The sequence below is a fragment of the Carcharhinus amblyrhynchos genome, chromosome 12 (assembly GCF_965287045.1).
Source record: "Carcharhinus amblyrhynchos chromosome 12, sCarAmb.v2.hapA, whole genome shotgun sequence".
NCBI lineage: Eukaryota > Metazoa > Chordata > Chondrichthyes > Carcharhiniformes > Carcharhinidae > Carcharhinus > Carcharhinus amblyrhynchos.
The window spans coordinates 24,562,965-24,583,369 of NC_137335.1; the positions used below are offsets into that span (position 1 = coordinate 24,562,965).

General features: G+C 45.6%; 1 protein-coding gene across 1 annotated transcript in view; it reads left to right on the forward strand.

Moving 5' to 3' along the window:
- LOC145350856 (plasminogen-like) overlaps window positions 1-20,405 on the forward strand; it is a 107,188-nt gene that overhangs the window by 71,057 nt on the left and 15,726 nt on the right. The window contains exons 13-14 of the mRNA XM_080200231.1: window positions 9,410-9,506; window positions 19,529-19,649. Coding sequence (XP_080056357.1) covers window positions 9,410-9,506; window positions 19,529-19,649 — 218 coding nt within the window. The remainder of the gene's footprint in view (window positions 1-9,409; window positions 9,507-19,528; window positions 19,650-20,405) is intronic.

Sequence of the window (20,405 nt, forward strand, 5' to 3'; positions counted from 1 at the left end):
CTCACCGATCACCCACAGAGAGGCAATAGACCCCCCCCCGTCGCCCCACAAAAGATCCATCTGCCCCCCCCTCCCAACCAGTGAGCGATTGGGCCTCCCCTCCCCCCAAAAGAGATACATTTTACCTGCCTCCCTTCTCCCCCCCTCAGAAAACGATCTGGCCACTCCCCCTTTCCCTCAAACAACAACCTGGCCTCACTCATTCCCCCTCCCCCTGAGAATGGTGTGGCCTCACTCACCCCCCTTCCTACCCCCCAGACAACGTTCTGGTCTCACTCATTCCTACCCCCCCCCCCCCCCCCCGAGAATGGTCCAGCCTCACTTACCCCTTTCCAAGGAACATCTGACCCACACCCTCTCCCACCCCCACCAGGCAACAAACAGACCCCCCCATCACCAGACAATGATCAGCCCTCCCCTGCAGCACAGATACACCTGACCCGCCTCCTCCTCCTTCTCCCCCCAACCAGATAACGATCTAACCTCGCTCCCCTCCACGCACCCCCCCCAACCAGAGAATGATCTGCCCATCCCTCTGCCCCCACCACTGATCTGAGTCAGAGAGCTGGTGGAAACTCGGAACACGCCTGTTCAGCAGCTGGAGTGCCCAGGTCAGACTTTTATTCAGCAGGTTCATTTTGGCACGATTCCAGATCAGTGAACATGGCGTAAAGGGGGAATTGCTGATAAAGTTGGGCAGGCAGCCTATTAATTCAATTTAAATGCATGCAAATGCATTTAAATTGCCATTGCGCCTGTTTCGGACGCAAATTGGATTGCTGCCATTCCCAGGTTTCGGTAAAGTGGCAATCTGCGCAGAGGCAGATGCGGATTGCATTAATAGCCTCACACTCAACTTTACCATATTTTCATGCCTGAAAACAGTTGTGATGCAATGGTAAAATCGGGCCCTCTGTTTCCTGTTAGCTAACCAATCCTCTATGCATCGTAATAATTTCCCTTTCACAAAACCATGTTTGCTCTGCATGATTGTATTTATGACTTTCTAAATGTCCTGCTATTACATCCTTAAAAATGGATTCTAGCATACATTATAACAGATGTTAGGTTAAATGGCCTATATTTTCCTGTTCCCTGTCTCCCTCCTGTCTTGCAATTTTTTTGTGTCTTCTACAGTGTTCGTTTCCCAAGTATAATTACTCGGTCTTACCCTCTAAGAAACCAACAATCACTTTAGTTACTCTTTTTCTTTTTAAATACTTGCATAAATTCTTACTGTATTTATACTTCTAGCCAGTTTTCTCTCATACTCTAATTCTTCCATCATTATTTAAAAGTTGTTCTTAGCTGATTTTTAAAATGAGTTCAATCTTCTGACCCATCACTAATTTTCACAGTATTGTAAACATTTTCTTTCAATTTGACACTATCCTTAACTTCCTCAAGTAACCACAGATGATACATTCTACCTATGCAGTCTTTCTTTCTCAATGGAATATGACTTTGCTGAAAGTTATGAAGTAGCTAATTAAATGTCTGCTACTACTTCCATACTGTCCTACCTTTTAATCTTTTTTCCCTGTTCACTTTAGTCAACTCTCTCTTCATGCCCTCAGAATTTACTTTATTTAAGTTTAAGACACCAGTCTTAGACCTACACTTCTCATCCAGGAGTTAAATATGAAATTCCATCATGTTATGATCACTTTGGCCAAGAAGTTTATTTTATGTGAGGTTATTAATTAATCCAGTTCCATTGTACTTAACCAGGTATATAGTGTACTCTCTGATAGGAAGCAAAACGTACTGCTGTAAGAAATTGTCCCAAATACGCTCTATCAACATGTCTTCCAGGCCGCCTTTGAAAATCTGATTTGTCCAATCTATATGAAGATTAAAATCACTCATGATATTTGCAGTTTACTTCTGACAAGCCCCCATTATTTCTTCCTGAAAACGCTGTCCCTCAGATAAGGAGCCTATAAACTACTCCCTCAACTGACTTTTTACCTTTGTGATTTCTCATCACAAACTGATTCTACACCTTGATCTTCTGAACTAAGATCATCTCTCACTGCTGTAATAATGTTATCTTTAATTAACAGAATTACCCTATTATGTTTTTCTTCTTTCTGTCCTCCCAAAATGTCAACCGTCCTTGAATATTTATATCTCAGATTTAATCATCTTTCATCACTGAAATGGCTTTGATTCGATTTGATTTATGATTGTCACATGTATTAGTATACAGTACAACGTGCTTGCTATACAAACAAAGCATACCGTACATAGAGGAGGAAAGGAGAGGGAGTGGAATGTAATGTGGAGCTGATGATGCCGGAAGCCAAGGTGCCCAGTGAGGAGCCCACTGCACAGCCTCCACTTATGTCTCACAGCCAATCGCCCCACTATTTTTGTGGTCTCCTTGTAATTTGGTAACTGCTCAAGCTGACATTATGCCACCACCACTATATCACTGTAGGCAAAAATAGAGATCATGAACAATCGGCAGTATTTATTTTAATTCCTATCAGCTATCCGCAAGGACGAATTGTTCTCAGCACAAGGGACTACGACAAAGGTGAAGATGATGATGTGCAATGACACATATTTAATTAGTAATCTCATCATAAAATATCTTCTGGGAAAAGGTACAAACTTGATAGGCCGAGGGGTCTCTTCTGCACTGTATGATTCTAAGACAATACAATTGAATTCCATATGAAGTCAGGAAAATGTTGGAAGTGGGGGTGGGGGACAGTCAGACATCGGTAGGAGCGGGGGTGGAGGGGGGTGGAGGTGGTGGGAATTGCAGAGAGGAGTGAGGAGGCCAGACATCAGGAGGGGTTTCGGACACGGTGGGTGAGGGAGGAGGGGTGTCAGACAATGGGAACAAGGTTCTGGGTGTCAAACATTTTTGGGAGTCTCCAGTCATGTCATGAGTAATAAGGGCTCTGATATGTTACAGGGAATGGCAGGTTTAGATATTGGGGGGAGGGGAGGTGGGGGAGGTCCAGTGTGGTCATGGGGTAGGGTCACAGGGATAGATACCTTGGTGGAGGGTGTTCATCCAACAGTAAGGATACTCCAGTAGCAAGCAATAAAAAAACTAATTTCACAAAGTAAATCAAAGAAAAGCTTTAATAAAGAAATTTCATTACAATACCACTTGAGCCATACGCTGAGCCATAAATATTCTCCATAATCCCCATCTGCTTTCTATTTATACGGGATCAGCTGAACAACACACCACTTAGTTACATTGATTACATTGTCTACCTGGTCAGCTGAACCTGACATCATTGATTACGTTATAACAGAGGGGGGAGTGGGTTGGCCAGACACTGAGTTGGGAGGGGGTCGTGGGTGTGAATGCCTTGTCTTCCGGCCTCTTATTGTGCTAAGATTTGTTTATCCATCCCGTGATGTTCTTTACATTTTGAGTCTTGTGATTGTTAGCTGGGTTCCCATATTAGTGGCTACAATGAACAAAGAAAAGTACAGCACGGGAACAAGCCCTCCAAGCCTGTGCTGATCATAATGCCCTAACTAAACTAACACAAAACTTCTGCCAAATGCAGCTTAACCAAGGTTTTCTATAGCTGCAAAATAATTTCCCAACTCTTGTACTCAGTGCCCCAGCTGATGAAGGCAAGCATGCCATATGCCTTCTTAGTCACCTAGGCTACCTGTGTTGCCACTTTTAGGGAACTGTGGACTTGCAAGCCCAGGTCTCTCTGCATGTTATTGTTCCTAAGGATTCCGCCATTTACAATATAATTCACAACTAAACTTGATCTTCCAAAATGCTTCATCTCACATTTGTTCAGATTAAACTCCATTTGTCATTTCTGTGTCCAGGTCTTCAATCTATCAATATCCTGCTGTGTCCTCTGACAATTTCTGGCACTATCAACAACGTAAAAAGTCTGACAACACCAGGTTTTAGTCCAACCGATTTATTTGATTTATTATCACAAGCTTTCGGGGTTAGCCCCTTCATCAGGTGAATGGAGAGTTCTGGCCTCAGACAGAGCATATAAAGCACAGACAGTCTGTGCTTTATAAATCGGTTGGACTAAAACCTGGTGTTGTCAGACTTCTTACTGTGTTTACGCCAGTCCAACGCCGGCATACCCACATCATGACTATCAACAACTCCACCAATCTTTGTGGGGTCATCTGCAAACTTACTAATCAAACTGCCCACATTTTCTTCCAGGTCATTTATTTATACTACAAACAAGAAGTCCCAGCACTGATCCCTGCAGAACACCAGTAACTGCAGATCTCCATTCTGAAAAACACCCTACCCTTCCACCACTATTCTGCCTTATATGATAAAGCCAGTTCTGTATCCATCTCGCCAGCTCACTCTGAATCCCATGTGATATTAGTTTTTGTACCAGTCTACTATGCGGGACCTTGTCAAATGCCTTACTAAAGCTACATACCCATCATGCCTATGTGTTGGCTATACTTCCCATGATGCTCAGAAAGAGCTCTCATAACTACATTTGTCAATTGCGAAGCCTATAATGCATATTTCAATCACATTTTAAAGTTACCACAGTTCAAAATAGTTAACAATTACTTACTTGGAAACAACAGCCATTGTTGCTTCTTGTAACTGGGCACTGTCCTATTCTTACCTCAACAATGCAATGAAAAAGTCAGGAAGTTAGAAAACCAAAGAGCCAAAAATACATGTCATACCAGAAGAAATGAGTCTGGTTAGGTGAAGATAAGGTAATCTACAATAACGTTGTCTGATTGGATAAAACATTACAAAAAATTATAAATAGATTCTGATCTATTATTGACAGTCAATAAATCTGACAGGCATGTGAGATTGGTTAAAGTCGACTGAGGTGCCTAGGTCCTAATCATGGAACCCCTACGGTGCAGAAGAGACCATTTGGCCCATTGGCTTTGCACTGGCCCTCTGAAAGAGCACCCTACCTATGCCCACGTGCCCCACCCCCCACCCCCCAACCCTGTAACCCCACACATTGATCATGGCCAATCCATTTTACATCTTGGACACTAAGGAGCAATTTAGCATGGCCAATCTACCTAACCTACATATCTTTGGACTATGGGATGAAACCGGAGCACCCATGCAGACATGGGGAGAACATGCAAACTCCACACAGACAATCACCCAAGGCTGCAATCAAACCAAGGTCCCTGGCACTGTGAGGCTACAGTGCTAACCACTATGCACTCTTCCACTAATCTCTGCTATTCTCTGAACCACTTCACCTCTCACATTTCCTTTAAGGCACACCTTAAAATCCACTTAACATAAGAACATAAGAAATAGGAGCAGGAGTAGGCCATCTAGCCCTTCGAGCCTGCCCCGCCATTCAATAAGATCATGGCTGATCTGTCGTGGCTCAGTTCCACATTCCCGCCCTCTCCCCATAACCCTTAATCCCCTCGCTTATCAAAAACCCATCAACCCGCGTCTTAAAAATATTTAGCGAGGCAGCCTCCACCACCTCAACGGGCAGAGAATTCCAGAGATTCACCACCCTTTGAGTGAAGAAGTTCCTCCTCAACTCCGTTCTAAACCGCCCCCCCCTTTATCTTGAGGCTGCGCCCCCTAGTCCTACTGTCCTTTCTGAGCGGGAAGACTCTCTCCACCTCTATCCTATCCATCCCATTCATCATCTTATATGTCTCAATGAGATCTCCCCTCATTCTTCTAAACTCTAACGAGTACAAGCCTAGTTTATTCAGCCTCTCCTCATAGCTCAACCCCCGGTATCAGCCTAGTAAACCTCCTCTGCACTCCCTCCAAGGCCAAAATATCCTTGCGTAAGTACGGCGACCAAAACTGCACACAGTACTCCAGCTGCGGCCTCACCAATGCCCTATACAGCCTCAGCAAGACCTCCCTACTTTTATATTCAATCCCCCTCGCTATGAAGGCCAGCATCCCATTCGCCTTCCTGACCACCTGCTGCACCTGCAGGCTGGGTTTTTGCGACTCATGCACAAGGACCCCGAGGTCCCTCTGCACTGTCGCATGCTACAGATTTTTGCCACGTAAGAAATAGTCCTTCCTACCATTATTCCTACCAAAGTGGACCACCTCGCACTTGCCAACATTAAATTCCATTTGCCATTTCCTGGCCCATTCACCCAGCCTATCTAGATCCTTCTGCAGACTCTCCACACCCTCCGCGCAATTTGCCGTTCCCCCGATCTTGGTGTCATCAGCAAATTTCGACACCATACACTCGGTTCCCTCCTCCAGATCATCTATATAAATGGTAAATAGCTGAGGCCCCAGCACCGACCCCTGGGGCACTCCACTAGTCACTAACCACCAATCCGAATAGCACCCATTAACCCCCACTCTCTGCCTCCTATTTGACAACCAATCCTCTATCCACGCTAATACCCTACCCCCAACTCCATGCCCCCTTATCTTCTGCAATAACCTCTTGTGAGGTACCTTGTCAAACGCCTTCTGAAAATCAAGAAAGACCACATCCACCGGCTCTCCTCTATCCACCGCCCTAGACACATCCTCATAGAACTCCAATAAATTCGTCAGACACGACTTCCCCTTAACGAAACCGTGCTGCGTCTGCTCTATCAAGCAATTCCCCTCAAGATGCCTCGCTACTTCCTCCTTGATGACGGATTCTAACGTTTTACCTACAACAGACGTTAAACTAACCGGCCTATAATTCCCCGCCTTTTGCCTGGCACCCTTCTTAAACAACGGCGTAACATTAGCCGCTTTCCAATCTTCTGGCACTTCCCCGGAATCCAGCGACGTCTGGAAAATAACCACCAAGGCATCCACTATCACCTCCGCCATTTCTTTCAGAACCCTCGGATGCATTCCATCCGGTCCTGGGGACTTGTCCACAATCAGTCCCTCCAGTCTGTTGAGCACCACCTCTCTAGTAACAACAATGTCATTGAGACCCTCCACTGCTACCACCTTTCCATCGCTAACATCCGGCAAATTATTCACGTCTTCCTCCGTGAAGACCGAAACAAAAAAGTTATTCAAGACCTCAGCCATTTCCCCATCCCCTACCACTAAGTCCCCCCTCTCATCCCCTAAGGGTCCAACGTTCACCCTAGCCAGCCTCTTCCTTTTTATATATTTATAAAAACTCTTGCTATCCTTTTTTATATTAAGCGCTAGCCCAGCTTCATAGTTTTTCCTACCCTTCTTTATCAACTTCTTTGTCTATCTTTGTTGACATTTAAACCTCTCCCAATCCTCTTCTCGCCCACTACTCTTAGCTACTCTAAACGCCTCCGCTTTTAATTTAACACTTTCCTTCACCTCCTTCGTTATCCACGGCTTATTACCTCTCCTCCTACGGTCCTTTTTGACCATCGGAATAAATTTCTGCTGAGCACCAAGAAAGATCTCCTTAAAGATCCTCCACTGCTCCTCAGCAGACCTACCTTCCAACGCGCTCCCCCAGTCAACATTCGCCAATTCTTCTCTCATCCTACCGTACTCCCCTCTGTTCAAACAAAGGATGCGTGTCCGGGAACCCACTTTCTCCTCCTCCATCTGCACCAGAAACTCCACCATACAATGATCACTCTCCCCAAGAGGATCCTTCACCACAAGGTCCCTAATTCTACCCGCCTCATTACATAACACCAGATCCAAGATAGCTCGCTCCCTCGTCGGCTCCAACACACACTGTTCAAGGAAACTATCCCGGCAGCATTCCAAGAACCCCTCCTCGAGCCCACCGCGTCCAGCATGGGTCGACCAATCAATATGTAGATTGAAATCTCCCACAATTATGGCCGTTCCATTCCTGCACGCTACACTTATTTGCGCGTTAACAGCCCGCCCCACCTCCAGATCATTATTCAGGGGCCTATAGACGACACCCACCAGCGTCTTCCTCCCTTTGCTGTTCCTAATCTCCACCCACAACGATTCCATGTTCTGCTCTTTGGTTCCTATATCATCCCTTGCTACCACCCTGATGCTATCCTTAATCAGCAGAGCTACGCACCCCCCTTTTTCCTCCCGCCTATCCTTCCTAAACACTTGATACCCCTGGACATTCAGCTCCCAGTTCCTGTCACCTTGCAGCCACGTCTCTGTAATGGCCACCAGATCATATCCATTTGTGCTGATCCGCACCACCAGCTCATCCACTTTATTCCGAATGCTTCATGCATTCAGATAAAGTGCCTTCATCCCAGCCTTCACCTGGACCCTATTTGCCAGAACGCCACCAACCATACTCACGCCCCCTACTCCCTTTACTATTGGGACATCCTCGGCCTCCTCCCTTACCTGTACCATCTCCCTAACTTTAGACCCCGTAATGTCACCCCCCCAATTAGTTTAAAGCCCTGTCTACAGTCCTATTTACACGATTCGCCAGGACTCTGGTCCCAGCACGGTTCAGACCAACCCCATCCCACCCGAACAGGTCCCACCTACCCCAATACTGATGCCAATGCCCCATAAATTCAAACTCATTCCTCCCACACCAATCCCTGAGCCACCCATTCACTTCCTTAATCTTATCAACCCTACGCCCGTCTGCACTCAGTTCAGGCAGTAGCCCAGAGATAACCACCTTGTCGGTTCTACTTTTTAATTCCATTCCCAGCTTTTCATACTCCCTCCCCAGATCCTCAGTTCGCATTTTGCCTACGTCGTTGGCACCCACATGTACCACAACGACCGGATTCTCACCCTCCCATTCCAGGTTCCTCTGCAGCCCAGATGCGACATCCCGGACCCAAGCACCAGGCAGACAACATACCCTTCTGTGCACTTTGTCATTGTGACAAAGGACAGTGTCAATACCCTTCACCCCACTATCCCCAATTACTACTACGTTCCTTTTCACCTTCTCTTTGCCTATGTCCTGCTGCATCACTGTACTGTGTGCAGTTTGCTCACCAACCTCACCTCCCTCGTTCTCATCCAAACTGGAAGCAAGAACCTCAAACCTGTTATGCAGATTGAGAGGCTGAGGCATCCGCTCCCCACCCCCCTTCCTCCGCTCCCCACCCCCCTTCCTCTGCTCAGCAGCCCCCTTCCTCCGCTCCTCACCCTTCTTCCTCCTCTCAGCAGCCCCCTCTTGTTCCTGACCCTTAGAGTTAGCCAGTCTAGGAGGGGTGGATGTCACTTGCACCCCATTGACAATGGCACCCTCTCTCCCCCTGATGAGCCTCAGTGTCTGTAGCTCAGAGGCCAGCTCATCTACCTTGAGCTGGAGCTCCTCCAGCAACCTGCACTTACTGCAGACATGGTTACTGGGAAGGATCCTAGGGTCCACCAGCTCCCACATCATACAGAAACAACACATCTTTGAACATGGTGCCGAATTCTTTCTCTTGTGAAGTACCTAGGGATGTTTTTACTGCATTAAGAATGCTATATTAATGGAATTTGTTATTGGACCAATGCATTTTTTTATAATCATAGTACTGCAGGAATCCAGATGCAGACCCTGATGGCCCATGGTGTTTCACAACAGATTTACAAAAAACATTTGATTACTGTACTGATATTCCCATATGTGGTAAGTACTACTTTGGATACATTTCATAAAAGTCATTTGTTAATCTTGACAACTTCTCTCTGCATGACACGTTTCCTCAGTGTAAGTGTTGAAACAATAAATAGATGATATAAGTGTCTTCCTTTCCCCTGTAGGCTAATAGTTGTAACTGAATTTTCTGCTCACTGTATTTATATGACCAGAGGCTTAGGCCATTGTATTTTTATATACTGGAAAGCCTACTCTTTATCCTTTTTTTGATCATATGTGAGAGCGCTGAGTGATTGCGGTAAGTGGGTGAGGGGATGGTGGTTCAGGAAACCAGGAAATGCAGATATTGTGGAGGCTCCACCCAATTTAATAGTATTACCCTCAGTTGAACTTATTTCTCCATTTCTTGGTGAGTGGTGGCCAGTCTGAGAGATTGTCAGGCAAGTTCCAGGAGAAGAGAAAATTTAACATTTTTCTGAAGACATCAGTAACATTTGTTCCACATAAGTGGCAGGCAATGACCATCTCCAACAAAAGTGAGAATCTAACCATTGCCCCTTGACATTCAATAGCAACACCATCACTGAATCCCACATTATGAATATCCTGGGAGTTATCACTGACCAGCAACTTAACTGGCTACAAGAACAGGTTATAGGCTGGGAATTTTGGAAACATTTGACTCCCCAAAGCCTTTCTAATATCATAGAACATAGAACACTACAGCACAAACAGGCCCTTCGGCTCACAAGTTGCGCCGATCATATCCCTACCTACCAGGCCTATCTATAACCCTCAACCCCATTAAATCCCATGTACTCATCCAGAAGTCTCTTAAAAGACCCCAACGAGTTCGCCTCCACCAACACCGACGGCAGCCGATTCCACTTACTGACCACCCTTTGAGTGAAAAATCTACACAATGCAAGTCAACACTGTGATGGAACTCTCCCCATTTGCCTGGATGAAAGCAGATCCAACATAACTCAGGAAGCTCAACACCTTCCAGGAAACAGTTGTCCATATAATTGACATCTCATCCACAAGCTTAAACATTCACTTTCTCCACCACCTGCGCACAATGGCAAGAGTTTGTATCTCTACAAGATGAACTACAGCAACTAGAGGCAACAAGCCTCTTTTGACAAACTCTTAATCACTACTACCTAGAAGAACAAGGCCAGGGCACATAACACCCTGACTTGGAACCATATCGTTGGTCTTACACTGCCACTTGGTCAAAAAGCTGGAACTCCCGACTAGCACTTGCTTTATCTCAAATAGCACTGCATGGACTGCAGCAGTTCAAGAAGGTGGCTCGCATCTACCTTCTCAAGGACAGCTAGGGATTGGCAATAAATATTGCTCTTGCCAGCAATAGTCACATTCTGTCACCAAATATATAACAGAAACTATGAACAAGTTATGTGGGCGGCATGGTGGTACAATGGTTAATACTGCTGTCTTACAACACCAGAGACATGGATTCAATTCCAGCCTTGGCTGACTGTGTGGAATTTGCACATTCTCCCCATGTCTGCATGGGTTTCCTCTGGGTGCTCCGGTTTCCTCCCACAGTCCAAAGATATGTAGGTTAGATGGATTGGCCATGCTAAATTGTCCCTAAGTAAATATATGAGGTTATGGGGATAGGGCCTGGGTGTGATTGTTGTTGCTGCAGGCTTGATGGGCCAAATGGCCTCCTTCTGCACTGTGGGGAGTCTATGATCATGCTACAAAACTCCTGCAGTTGTATTGATGCTGGAGGAGCTCCCTAGACTAACAATATCATCAGATGTGCTGTGTGCCCTGACACTTTTCTGGCAGGTCAGGGACATCGCTAGCTTATTCAGTACCAGTAAGGTAAGAGAGGAGAACATCTTTTCTAATACAAGATCGATGCTGTTGAATCACCTTTCTTTTGGAAATTAGGCTGCCGTGGTCCAGTTTCCTGGACTCACTGAAGTTAGATAACAATTGAAACTAATATGCCTTTTAAATACCACAGTTCAAATTAATCATATTTTTGATACAAAATGCTGGCACTTCACTGGTGTCTTTCAGCTCGCCATGTAGCTGGTGGTTACATTGTTTTTCAGCACTTGGTTGCAGTGCAACAGTGGATATGGTACACTGGGATATTTATTCACATAACAAGTAGTTCCTAGCTTTTCATGAATAATATCTCAACGTAGCAACCAAAGTATATGCAAAGTGCCAGACAAATTTTAATACAAATAAGTTGTTGCGCACAGGAAGGAAAAATTCATGACACATGTACTCCATGCATTGAAACTCAACATCCAGTAGGGAACAACTACAGAGTAGCGGTGAATAAAGCCAGCACAATCTTTGAACTACGTTATCAAAACAACAGAATACATCAGGTGAAGAAGTGACCAAATTGAACTGTGCTTACAGACTGCAGACCAGGGGCAGAATTTTCCAGCCACACCTGCCACTAGGATGGTCTGGAGTGGCCGAAAGTCAATAGACTTTTGGCTGGGGCAGCATGGACAGGATTCACTCAGCCCGCTGCGCTGCTCAAGCCAGGAGACAACAGCAGGGCACAAATCTCCCAGGCGCTTTTTTGTAGTGTGGTCAGCTCAGCACCAGAAATTGGCCCAGAGTTGATTGTCAAATGGAAATTATAATTTCCACATGATTAGCAGGCCTGGGATTCTTTGGGCCTCTCTGGGAGACTGGGAGCAAGGGGGAGTGTCAGCCTGGTACCCTGGCACTGCTCAAGGTGCAAACTGCAACTGCCTATGGGACAGTGCCAAGAAGGTGGGGCCAGAAAGGATGGGGAAATACTGGAGGTCATAGCCTATTGGGGAGTGATCAGTGGTGAGAGGAACCTGCTGAGACTCTGCACTGGGATCAGTGGGAAAGGGAAGGACAACGCAATTGGGACTGGTGTTTGGGGATAATTTTAGGCCTGATCATCCGGTTGGAGGGGTTTGGGCTGGCAATTGGGGATGGGTGGGAGTTGGGATGGACATGGCAGGGGAGGTGGTTGGGGCTGACCATTGGGGTAGATCGAGGCTGGCCCAGAGGGGTCGGGGAGATCGGGACTGGCCTGGGTTGGAGAGTTTGGTGGGCCAGCAATTAGTGGGGTGGGGGGGGGAGTCAGGAAAGTCAGCAATCAGGTGGGTTGTGGGGAAGGCCAATGATCAGAGGTCAGCAATAGGGAGGCCGACGATTGGGGAGTCCAGTGCGCATGTGCCGATTTCTGCATTGATAGATTGGCGCATTGATGCCCGAGTGACTCGCTCAGCACTATGCTGCTGTCCTCTTGGCTGAGCTGAATCACATGATGGCACTCTGTAATGTTCAGGGTGTTGGAAATATGTTCTGGTGAGTACGCCCAAAAAATGGGTGGGAAACACTCCCGCTGGGCACTTAGTTTTATTTTGGGAGAACGCTGACCCATATTCCCTGGTGTGAGTCCTGCCATCATGGGGCTGTAAACTGTGGCCCAGGTTTTGAATACTGAGTGCAGTTCTAGTCACTAAAATATGAAGGAGTGTAGAGAAGATTGAGGATGATTCCTAGTTAGAGGTATAAATTATGAGGGAAGAATGGAGAAACCAGATATTTATGTTGGAAAGGAAACATCTGTAGATCTGATAGTAAACCGTATGGGAAGTTTAATGCGGAATAATACCTTAACTTAAGAAATGGGAGTAGAACTAGGGGCAGAGGTTTAAATTAGTAGAAAGCAACACGAGGAAAGATAATAGGAGGTTCTTCATGTGGAAAATGAACAACACTAGGAATGGACGTACAAGCAGGATTGTAACTCATTAATAGTTTGAACCAAGTTGACGCAGCAACAGGGTGGAGTAGGGCAAAGGATTTGGATGGACAAGTTATCATTATTATTGCTGGTTATCCTTCACTTGCAAGGTTGTTAATCTTCTTGAAGCTGATTCAGGACCTGTAGATTTTATGGCATGCAGGCTACTTGTTGTCATGTGGAATACCTTGTTGTGTATCTAACTTTTCCTCTTAACTTTGTTGTTGTTGTTTTGTCTCAAAATGCTGGGACCGTTTCCACAGACTGTACCACCTTTTGCCCTGTTCATTTCTTCATGTTGTCTTTCAGCACATCCTTGAAGCACTTCTTCTGACCTCCTCTGATGCTTCACCTGATTGAGCTGTGGAAAGACATGGAGGGACGATTCTCCCCAAACAATTCAAATTTGCATAAAAACAGGAGTAAATCAGTCTGCTTTTTTCAGCAGGAATTTAAAAATGAATCTACAAACATGTGATTCCATTGTGGCCTATTGGTATGAGTTAGGCATCTCCCAGGAAATCATTTTTAAAGTCAGGTAGATCATCATGCCAGTATCCATGAGACTTGAAACTCTTCAACAAATTTATCACTCATATATAGGCAAAGATCAGATAAGAAGACACGGAACAGAGTCATTGGCTGAGTATGAACAATGACATCAAGAAGTGCAGGAATGTCAAGAGCACATGCCAAGTCTGCACGAAGAACCACTAACTTTGCTATCCATCCTTGGTCCAAGATTGCATCTGTCCTCCTTCATAATCCAAGCACTGACTTGATCTTCAACTACTTTACCAAGTACCCACTATTCAACTATCGTAGAATGCACCAAGCACAATTATTGCACACACACTCAAAGTGCTATTTTCAGTTTATATATTGTGCCTAGACAGATTATTGCAGGATGTGTGAGAAGTGGTATATCAATCACACCACTTCTTCTCCTTATTACCCTAGATCTAACAGACTAGCTGAAATGGATTGTTTACAAATCCTTAATTCTCAAATGTAGAAAGACCAAGCAATATCTACGCAGTTTTATGAAGAAGTAACCAAGAAGGCAGACAATGGCAGTGCAGTCGACATTGTCTATATGGACTTTAGCAAGGTCTTTGACAATGTCCTCATGACAGGTTGTTGCATAAGGTTAAATCTCATGGGATTCAGGCATCCAATTTGATACAAAATTGGATAAAAGCAAATTATTGCAGATGCTGGAATCTGAGACTATAAGAGAAAATGCTGGAAAATCTCAGCATATCTGGCAGCAACTGTAAGGAGAGAAAATAGCTGATGCTTCAAGTCCAGGTGACCTTTTGTCAAAGCTCTACATTGGTGACATAGTGGACAGTGAAGAAGGTTATCTAGGATTGCTATGGGATCTTGACCAATTGGGCCAGTGGTCCGATGAATGGCTGATAGAGTTTAATTTAGATAAATGTGAGGTGATGCATTTTGGTTTAATCGGGCAGGATGTATTCAGTTAATGGTAAGGTATTGGGGAAAGTTATAGAACAAAGTTTGTTTTTTGTTTTCATTTATTAATCACAAGTATGCTTACATTAACACTGCAATGAGTTACTGTGAAAATCCACACTCTGGCACCTGTTTGGGTGCACTGAGGGAGAACTTAGCATGGCCAATCCATCTAACCAGCATATTTTTCAGATTATGGAGGAAACCAGAGCATCCGAAAGAAACCCATGCAGACTCAGGGAAATATGCAAACTCCACACAGACAATGAGCCAAGTCAGGAATTGAATCCAGATCCCTGGCACTGTGAGGCAGCAGTGCTAACCACTGTGCCTGCCTTTACTTGATCAAGGTCCCCTTGCAATCCTAGATAACCTTTTTCACTGTCCACTATGCCACCAATCTTGGTGTCATCTGCAAACTTACTTAAGAGATCTAGAAGTACAGGTTCATAGCTCCTTGAAAATGGAGTCACAGGTGGACAGAGTGGTGAAGAAGGCATTCAGCATGCTTGGTTTCATTGGTCAGAACACAATACAGGAGTGGGACATCTTGTTGAAGTTTGTACAAGAAATTAGTAAGGCCACACTTGGAATACTACGTACAGTTCTGGTCATCCTACTATAGAAAGGATATTATTAAACTAGAAAGAATACAGAAAAAATCTACTAGGATGCTACCGGAGACTTGATGGTTTGAATTATAAGGACAGGCTGGATAGACTTAGAACTTTTTTCCCTGGAGCAAAGGAGGCTTAGGGGTGATCTTATCAAGCTCTGCAAAATAATGAGGGGTATAGATAAGGTAGATAATAAACATCGTTTCCCAAAGGAAGGGGAGTCTAAAACTAGAGGGCATAGGTTTAAGCTGAGAGATAGATACAAAAGAGTCCAGAGGGGCAATTCTTTCACTCAGATGGTGGTGACTGTTTGGGATGAGCTACCAGATGTAGTCATAGAGGTGGGCACAATTTTGTCTTTTACAAAACATTAAGACATGGATAAGATGGGTTTAGAGGAATATGGGCCAAATGTGGGCAATTGGGACTAGCTTAGTGGTTAAAAGCTGGGTAGCATGGACAAGTTGGGCCGAAGGGCCTGTTTCCATGCTGTAAACCTCTATGACTCAATTACAATGTGAGATCTGAGAGTGACAACTTTAAGAGCACCTATTTCATTACTAGCAGAGCTCATGTTTGGCTGAGCAGTGCATACAAATCTACCTACTCTTAGCCATTCTACCCTCAGAAACTAGACAGTAACTTTTACAACTGCATGAACATAAGAACATAAGAAACAGGAGCAGGAGTAGGCCATCTAGCCCTTCGAGCCTGCCCTGCCATTCAATAAGATCATGGCTGATCTGTCGTGGCTCAGTTCCACTTTCCCGCCCTCTCCCCATAACCCTTAATCCCCTTGCCTGTCAAAAACCTGTCAACCCGCGTCTTAAATATATTTAGCGAGGCAGCCTCCACCACTTCAACGGGCAGAGAATTCCACAGATTCACCACCCTTTGAGTGAAGAAGTTCCTCCTCAACTCCGTTCTAAACTGCCCCCCCTTTATCCTGAGGCTGTGCCCTCTAGTCCTACTGTCCTTTCTGAGCGGGAAGAGCCTCTCCACCTCTATCCTATCCATCCCATTCATCATCTTATATGTCTCAATGAGATCTCCCCTCATTCTTCTAAACTCTAACGAGTACAAGCCTAGTTTATTCAGCCTCTCCTCATAGTTCAACCCCCTCAACTCCGGTATCAGCCTAGTAAACCTCCTCTGCACTCCCTCCAAGGCCAAAATATCCTTGCGTAAGTGCGGTGACCAAAACTGCACACAGTACTCCAGCTGCGGCCTCACCAGTGGCCTGTACAGTTGCAGCAAGACCTCCCTACTTTTATATTCAATCCCCCTCGCTATGAAGGCCAGCATCCCATTTGCCTTCCTGACCACCTGCTGCACCTGCAGGCTGGGTTTTTGCGACTCATGCACAAAGACCCCGAGGTCCCTCTGCACCGTTGCATGCTGCAGTTTTTCGCCGTGTAAGTAATAGTCCTTCCTACCATTATTCCTACCAAAGTGGACAACTTCACACTTGCCAACATTAAATTCCATTTGCCAGTTCCTGGCCCATTCGCCCAGCCTATCTCGATCCTTCTGCAGATACCAATCTTGGTGTCATCAGCAAATTTCGACACCATACACTCGGTTCCCTCCTCCAGATCATCTATATACATGGTAAATAGCTGAGGCCCCAGCACCGATCCCTGGGGCATTCCACCAGTCACCAACCGCCAATCTGAATAGCACCCATTGACCCCCACTCTCTGCCTCCTATTTGACAGCCAATCCCCTATCCATGCTAACACCCTACCCCCAACTCCATGCCCCCTAACCTTCTGTAATAACCTCTTGTGCGGCACCTTATCAAACGCCTTCTGAAAATAAAGAAACAAGAGTCAAGAAAAGATGACAAATGTGCATATTAAAATATGGGTGCACAATTTGCAGTTGGGCTAACATGATCACATCCAGAATCTCACATAAAGTATATAGCAGTTAGTCAAGGTGACAGGATTTATTTATAACCAACATCCTATGAAGTAATTATACACAAAGGCGCAATGGTGAAGTGTAACCGAGGCCAAGTGCAATACATTGCAGCCTCTCAACCCCCATACAGACCTATTACATTAAGGTCAAGACCCTAAATGCAACCAGGAACAACAATCCAAGGATGACAACTCCACATATCATTGTGAGCAAATAAAGAAACCTCCAGATAAGGTTACCATTACAAGGTCTGGTTGCACCAGCAGATTCCTTCCAAGCTCTAGAGACTTACTTCCTTCCCTTCCCACTGGTGAGATTTTCTGGAGCCCCCAAAGTCAAATCGATGGGCCGAATGGCCTCCTTCTGTGCTGTAGGGTTTCTACGATTTCTATGAAATTCCCGTTGTGGATTTCCCTGCTGGCGGGATGGGTGAGCTAAGCAAATTGCCATTGACTTTGGCTGGACTGAAAGATCCTGCTAGGTGCAATGATGAGCCACATCATCTGCAGGAAAACCTGCTGCAAGTCACAGAGTGGGGTGGGGGCTGGAAAATTCCAGCCATAGACTTATCTGTTCTATATATTTATATAATGATAATTAAAGATGAATATCTATTTTATAATAAGATATGTTCTTCTCTTCCAAAGAAGTATAATTATTTTAATGTATAATTCCTTAAATGAATATTACAACATCCCACTTTTGTCTAAAGATATGTTCTTCTCTTCCAAAGAAGTATAATTTAGACAAAAGTGGGATGTTGTAATATTCATTTAAAGAATTTCTGCATGACATCACTAGAAAGGAAATATGTCACGTGATCCAATCTTAATTTCATTTTTGCTTACAAACAGAGCACAACATAGACATCTCTGCTGCTAGTGTCTCCAAGCTTTATACCTCAGTATAGATGTTTCTGTGCCTAGTTTAAATAAATAAACCCACAATTTAACCATTGCATTGTGCCTGTTTTTCGGTGTGACATGGTGGTAAAGTAGAGCATAAAGCACTTAGCCGGTTTGCATGATTGGCGCCATTTTATATGTGCCGGATTTTTGGCGTGGTCAGCCTCTCACTGGAAATGGACAAGAGGCAGGTTAATGTATGGAAATTTATTTAAATACTGTTTAACATCTGTTTAGTGAGCCTGGTACTTAATCATCCGGGCTCGCCCCCCCCCCCCCCTTAATGACCTCACATGAAAGGTTCTCGCTGGCGAGGAATTGACATGCTCCCCATGACTTGGCCTTGGCAGTGGAACCAGAGGCCACCGAAGCTCATCGCCACCACCCCCCCCAGGAGGCAGAGGCAATGGGGTGACCTTCGGACAGTACCAGACTGGCAGTGCCACTCTGGCACCTGGACAATGCCAGACTGGCACCTGGTCAGTGCCTACTGGGCAGTGGGGGGCAGGGCTAATGCGAGTTGGGCCAGTGCGGACAGGGATAAAAGGGATGGGGCTAAGGGGGGGGAATGGGGGGGATGGGGAGAGACTAGTTGGGGAGGGGCTAATGGGGTAGGGCCAATGGAGGAAGGGGGCCTGCTGCCACTCTGCAGTGATCAGTGAGGGGAGGGAGGGGGAGGGGGCCCACTGCCACTCTGCAGCGATTGATGGGGGAGGGCTGTGGCGCCACGATTGGTGGGGGTGGGAGGGGGTCTACGACCGGTCTGGGCAGTGAGGGGGTCAACAGGAGCTGTATTTTGAGCAGTGGGTCCCTTGATTGCAGCGGTAGGGGGGGATCTTCTTCAGTCTGCCTGCAGTAGCAGGGGCCTGACAGCTCTCTTTCCTCTGTTAGACCCCTGCTACTGCTAATGCACATGTGCAGCATCAGAGGCCTGCACGTGCGCACTACCTTCCTCTGCAGGCTTTTGGGTGCGTTAAGCCCCACCCATAGGCTTCTGCAGCGAGCAACAGGCTTGCTCAGAATTTTGCAGGCAGAATGTTTATGGGTGGGGGAGGCCTGAAAGCACAACCGAAAAACGGATCTGAAACTCTCCCAGTTTCAAGTCCGCCCAGCACTTAGATAAAAATGGTAAAATTGCCCCCAACATGTTTGCACAAGCAGATAAGCAATTGGTGCTTTTTATATCATTATAAAAACATGACAAGGTTGACCATGCCTCTCCAAAATCACGTGACCAAAAGTTAACACTGGGAACCTGAAAATGTTGAAAACAGAAAAGGTACCACATATAACTACTTAAGATAATTGATCTTTTTGTGATGTTAGGACAACTGTCTAATGAGTGTGGAAGGTCTACTCTTAAGCCCAAGAAATGCTTTGCAAGACTTGTTCAAGGCTGTATTTCCAAACCACATTCCTGGCCCTGGCAAATTAGTCTTCGAACCAAGTAAGTGACGTGCCTCAGAAAAAACTGGTAAGAAATCTTTCCTAGATAAGTTACATGTGAACTCATGCTGCCAGCTCTGTTACATACGAGAAACCTCAACTCGATCAGCCGTGTAAATACTGTGGCTACAAGATCAGCCATGATCCTTCTGAAGATCGGAACAGGCTCAAGGGGTCGAATGGCCGATTCCTATATGGAAGTGACATATGTTTATAGTTAAAATGTACATTTGGTACCCCATTCTTCCTAACTACAAGTGTGAAATTTCTTCCATGGCTAATTAATGGTCCTCTATTTTCCTTTTCTTTTGTTCCCTCCCATATCTTTAAAGTATCGCCAAATTGCACATTTGAGGTGGAGATGGCATGCTGAAGACCACACCCTCTGTCCTGTGATATTCTTGGCAGGCATCCTCTGGAAGGCGAGGACCTGGAGAAATCTGGCTGACTTTCGGTTGTCATAGGTGGCAACCTGGCATTCTGTTCTGTCTGCTGCCCAGGAGACATGCCACTGTCAGGAAAGGAGGATTCCGAAGGATTGCTAACAGCTTGAATCTCCCTGGTTAAAGGTCCTGCACTGGGCTTCAGCACTTCCTTCTCCCTAGGAGTGCTCATTGGCCCCCAGGTAACTCCTTGGGACGGAGAGATAGCTGAATTGAGCTCCAGAAACCTCTCTGTCATCTGCCAGTCCTGGAGGCCTGCCATTGCCTGTACCATGTTTCCAAATACCTTCAAGCATGGCCCTTAGAGATAGGGC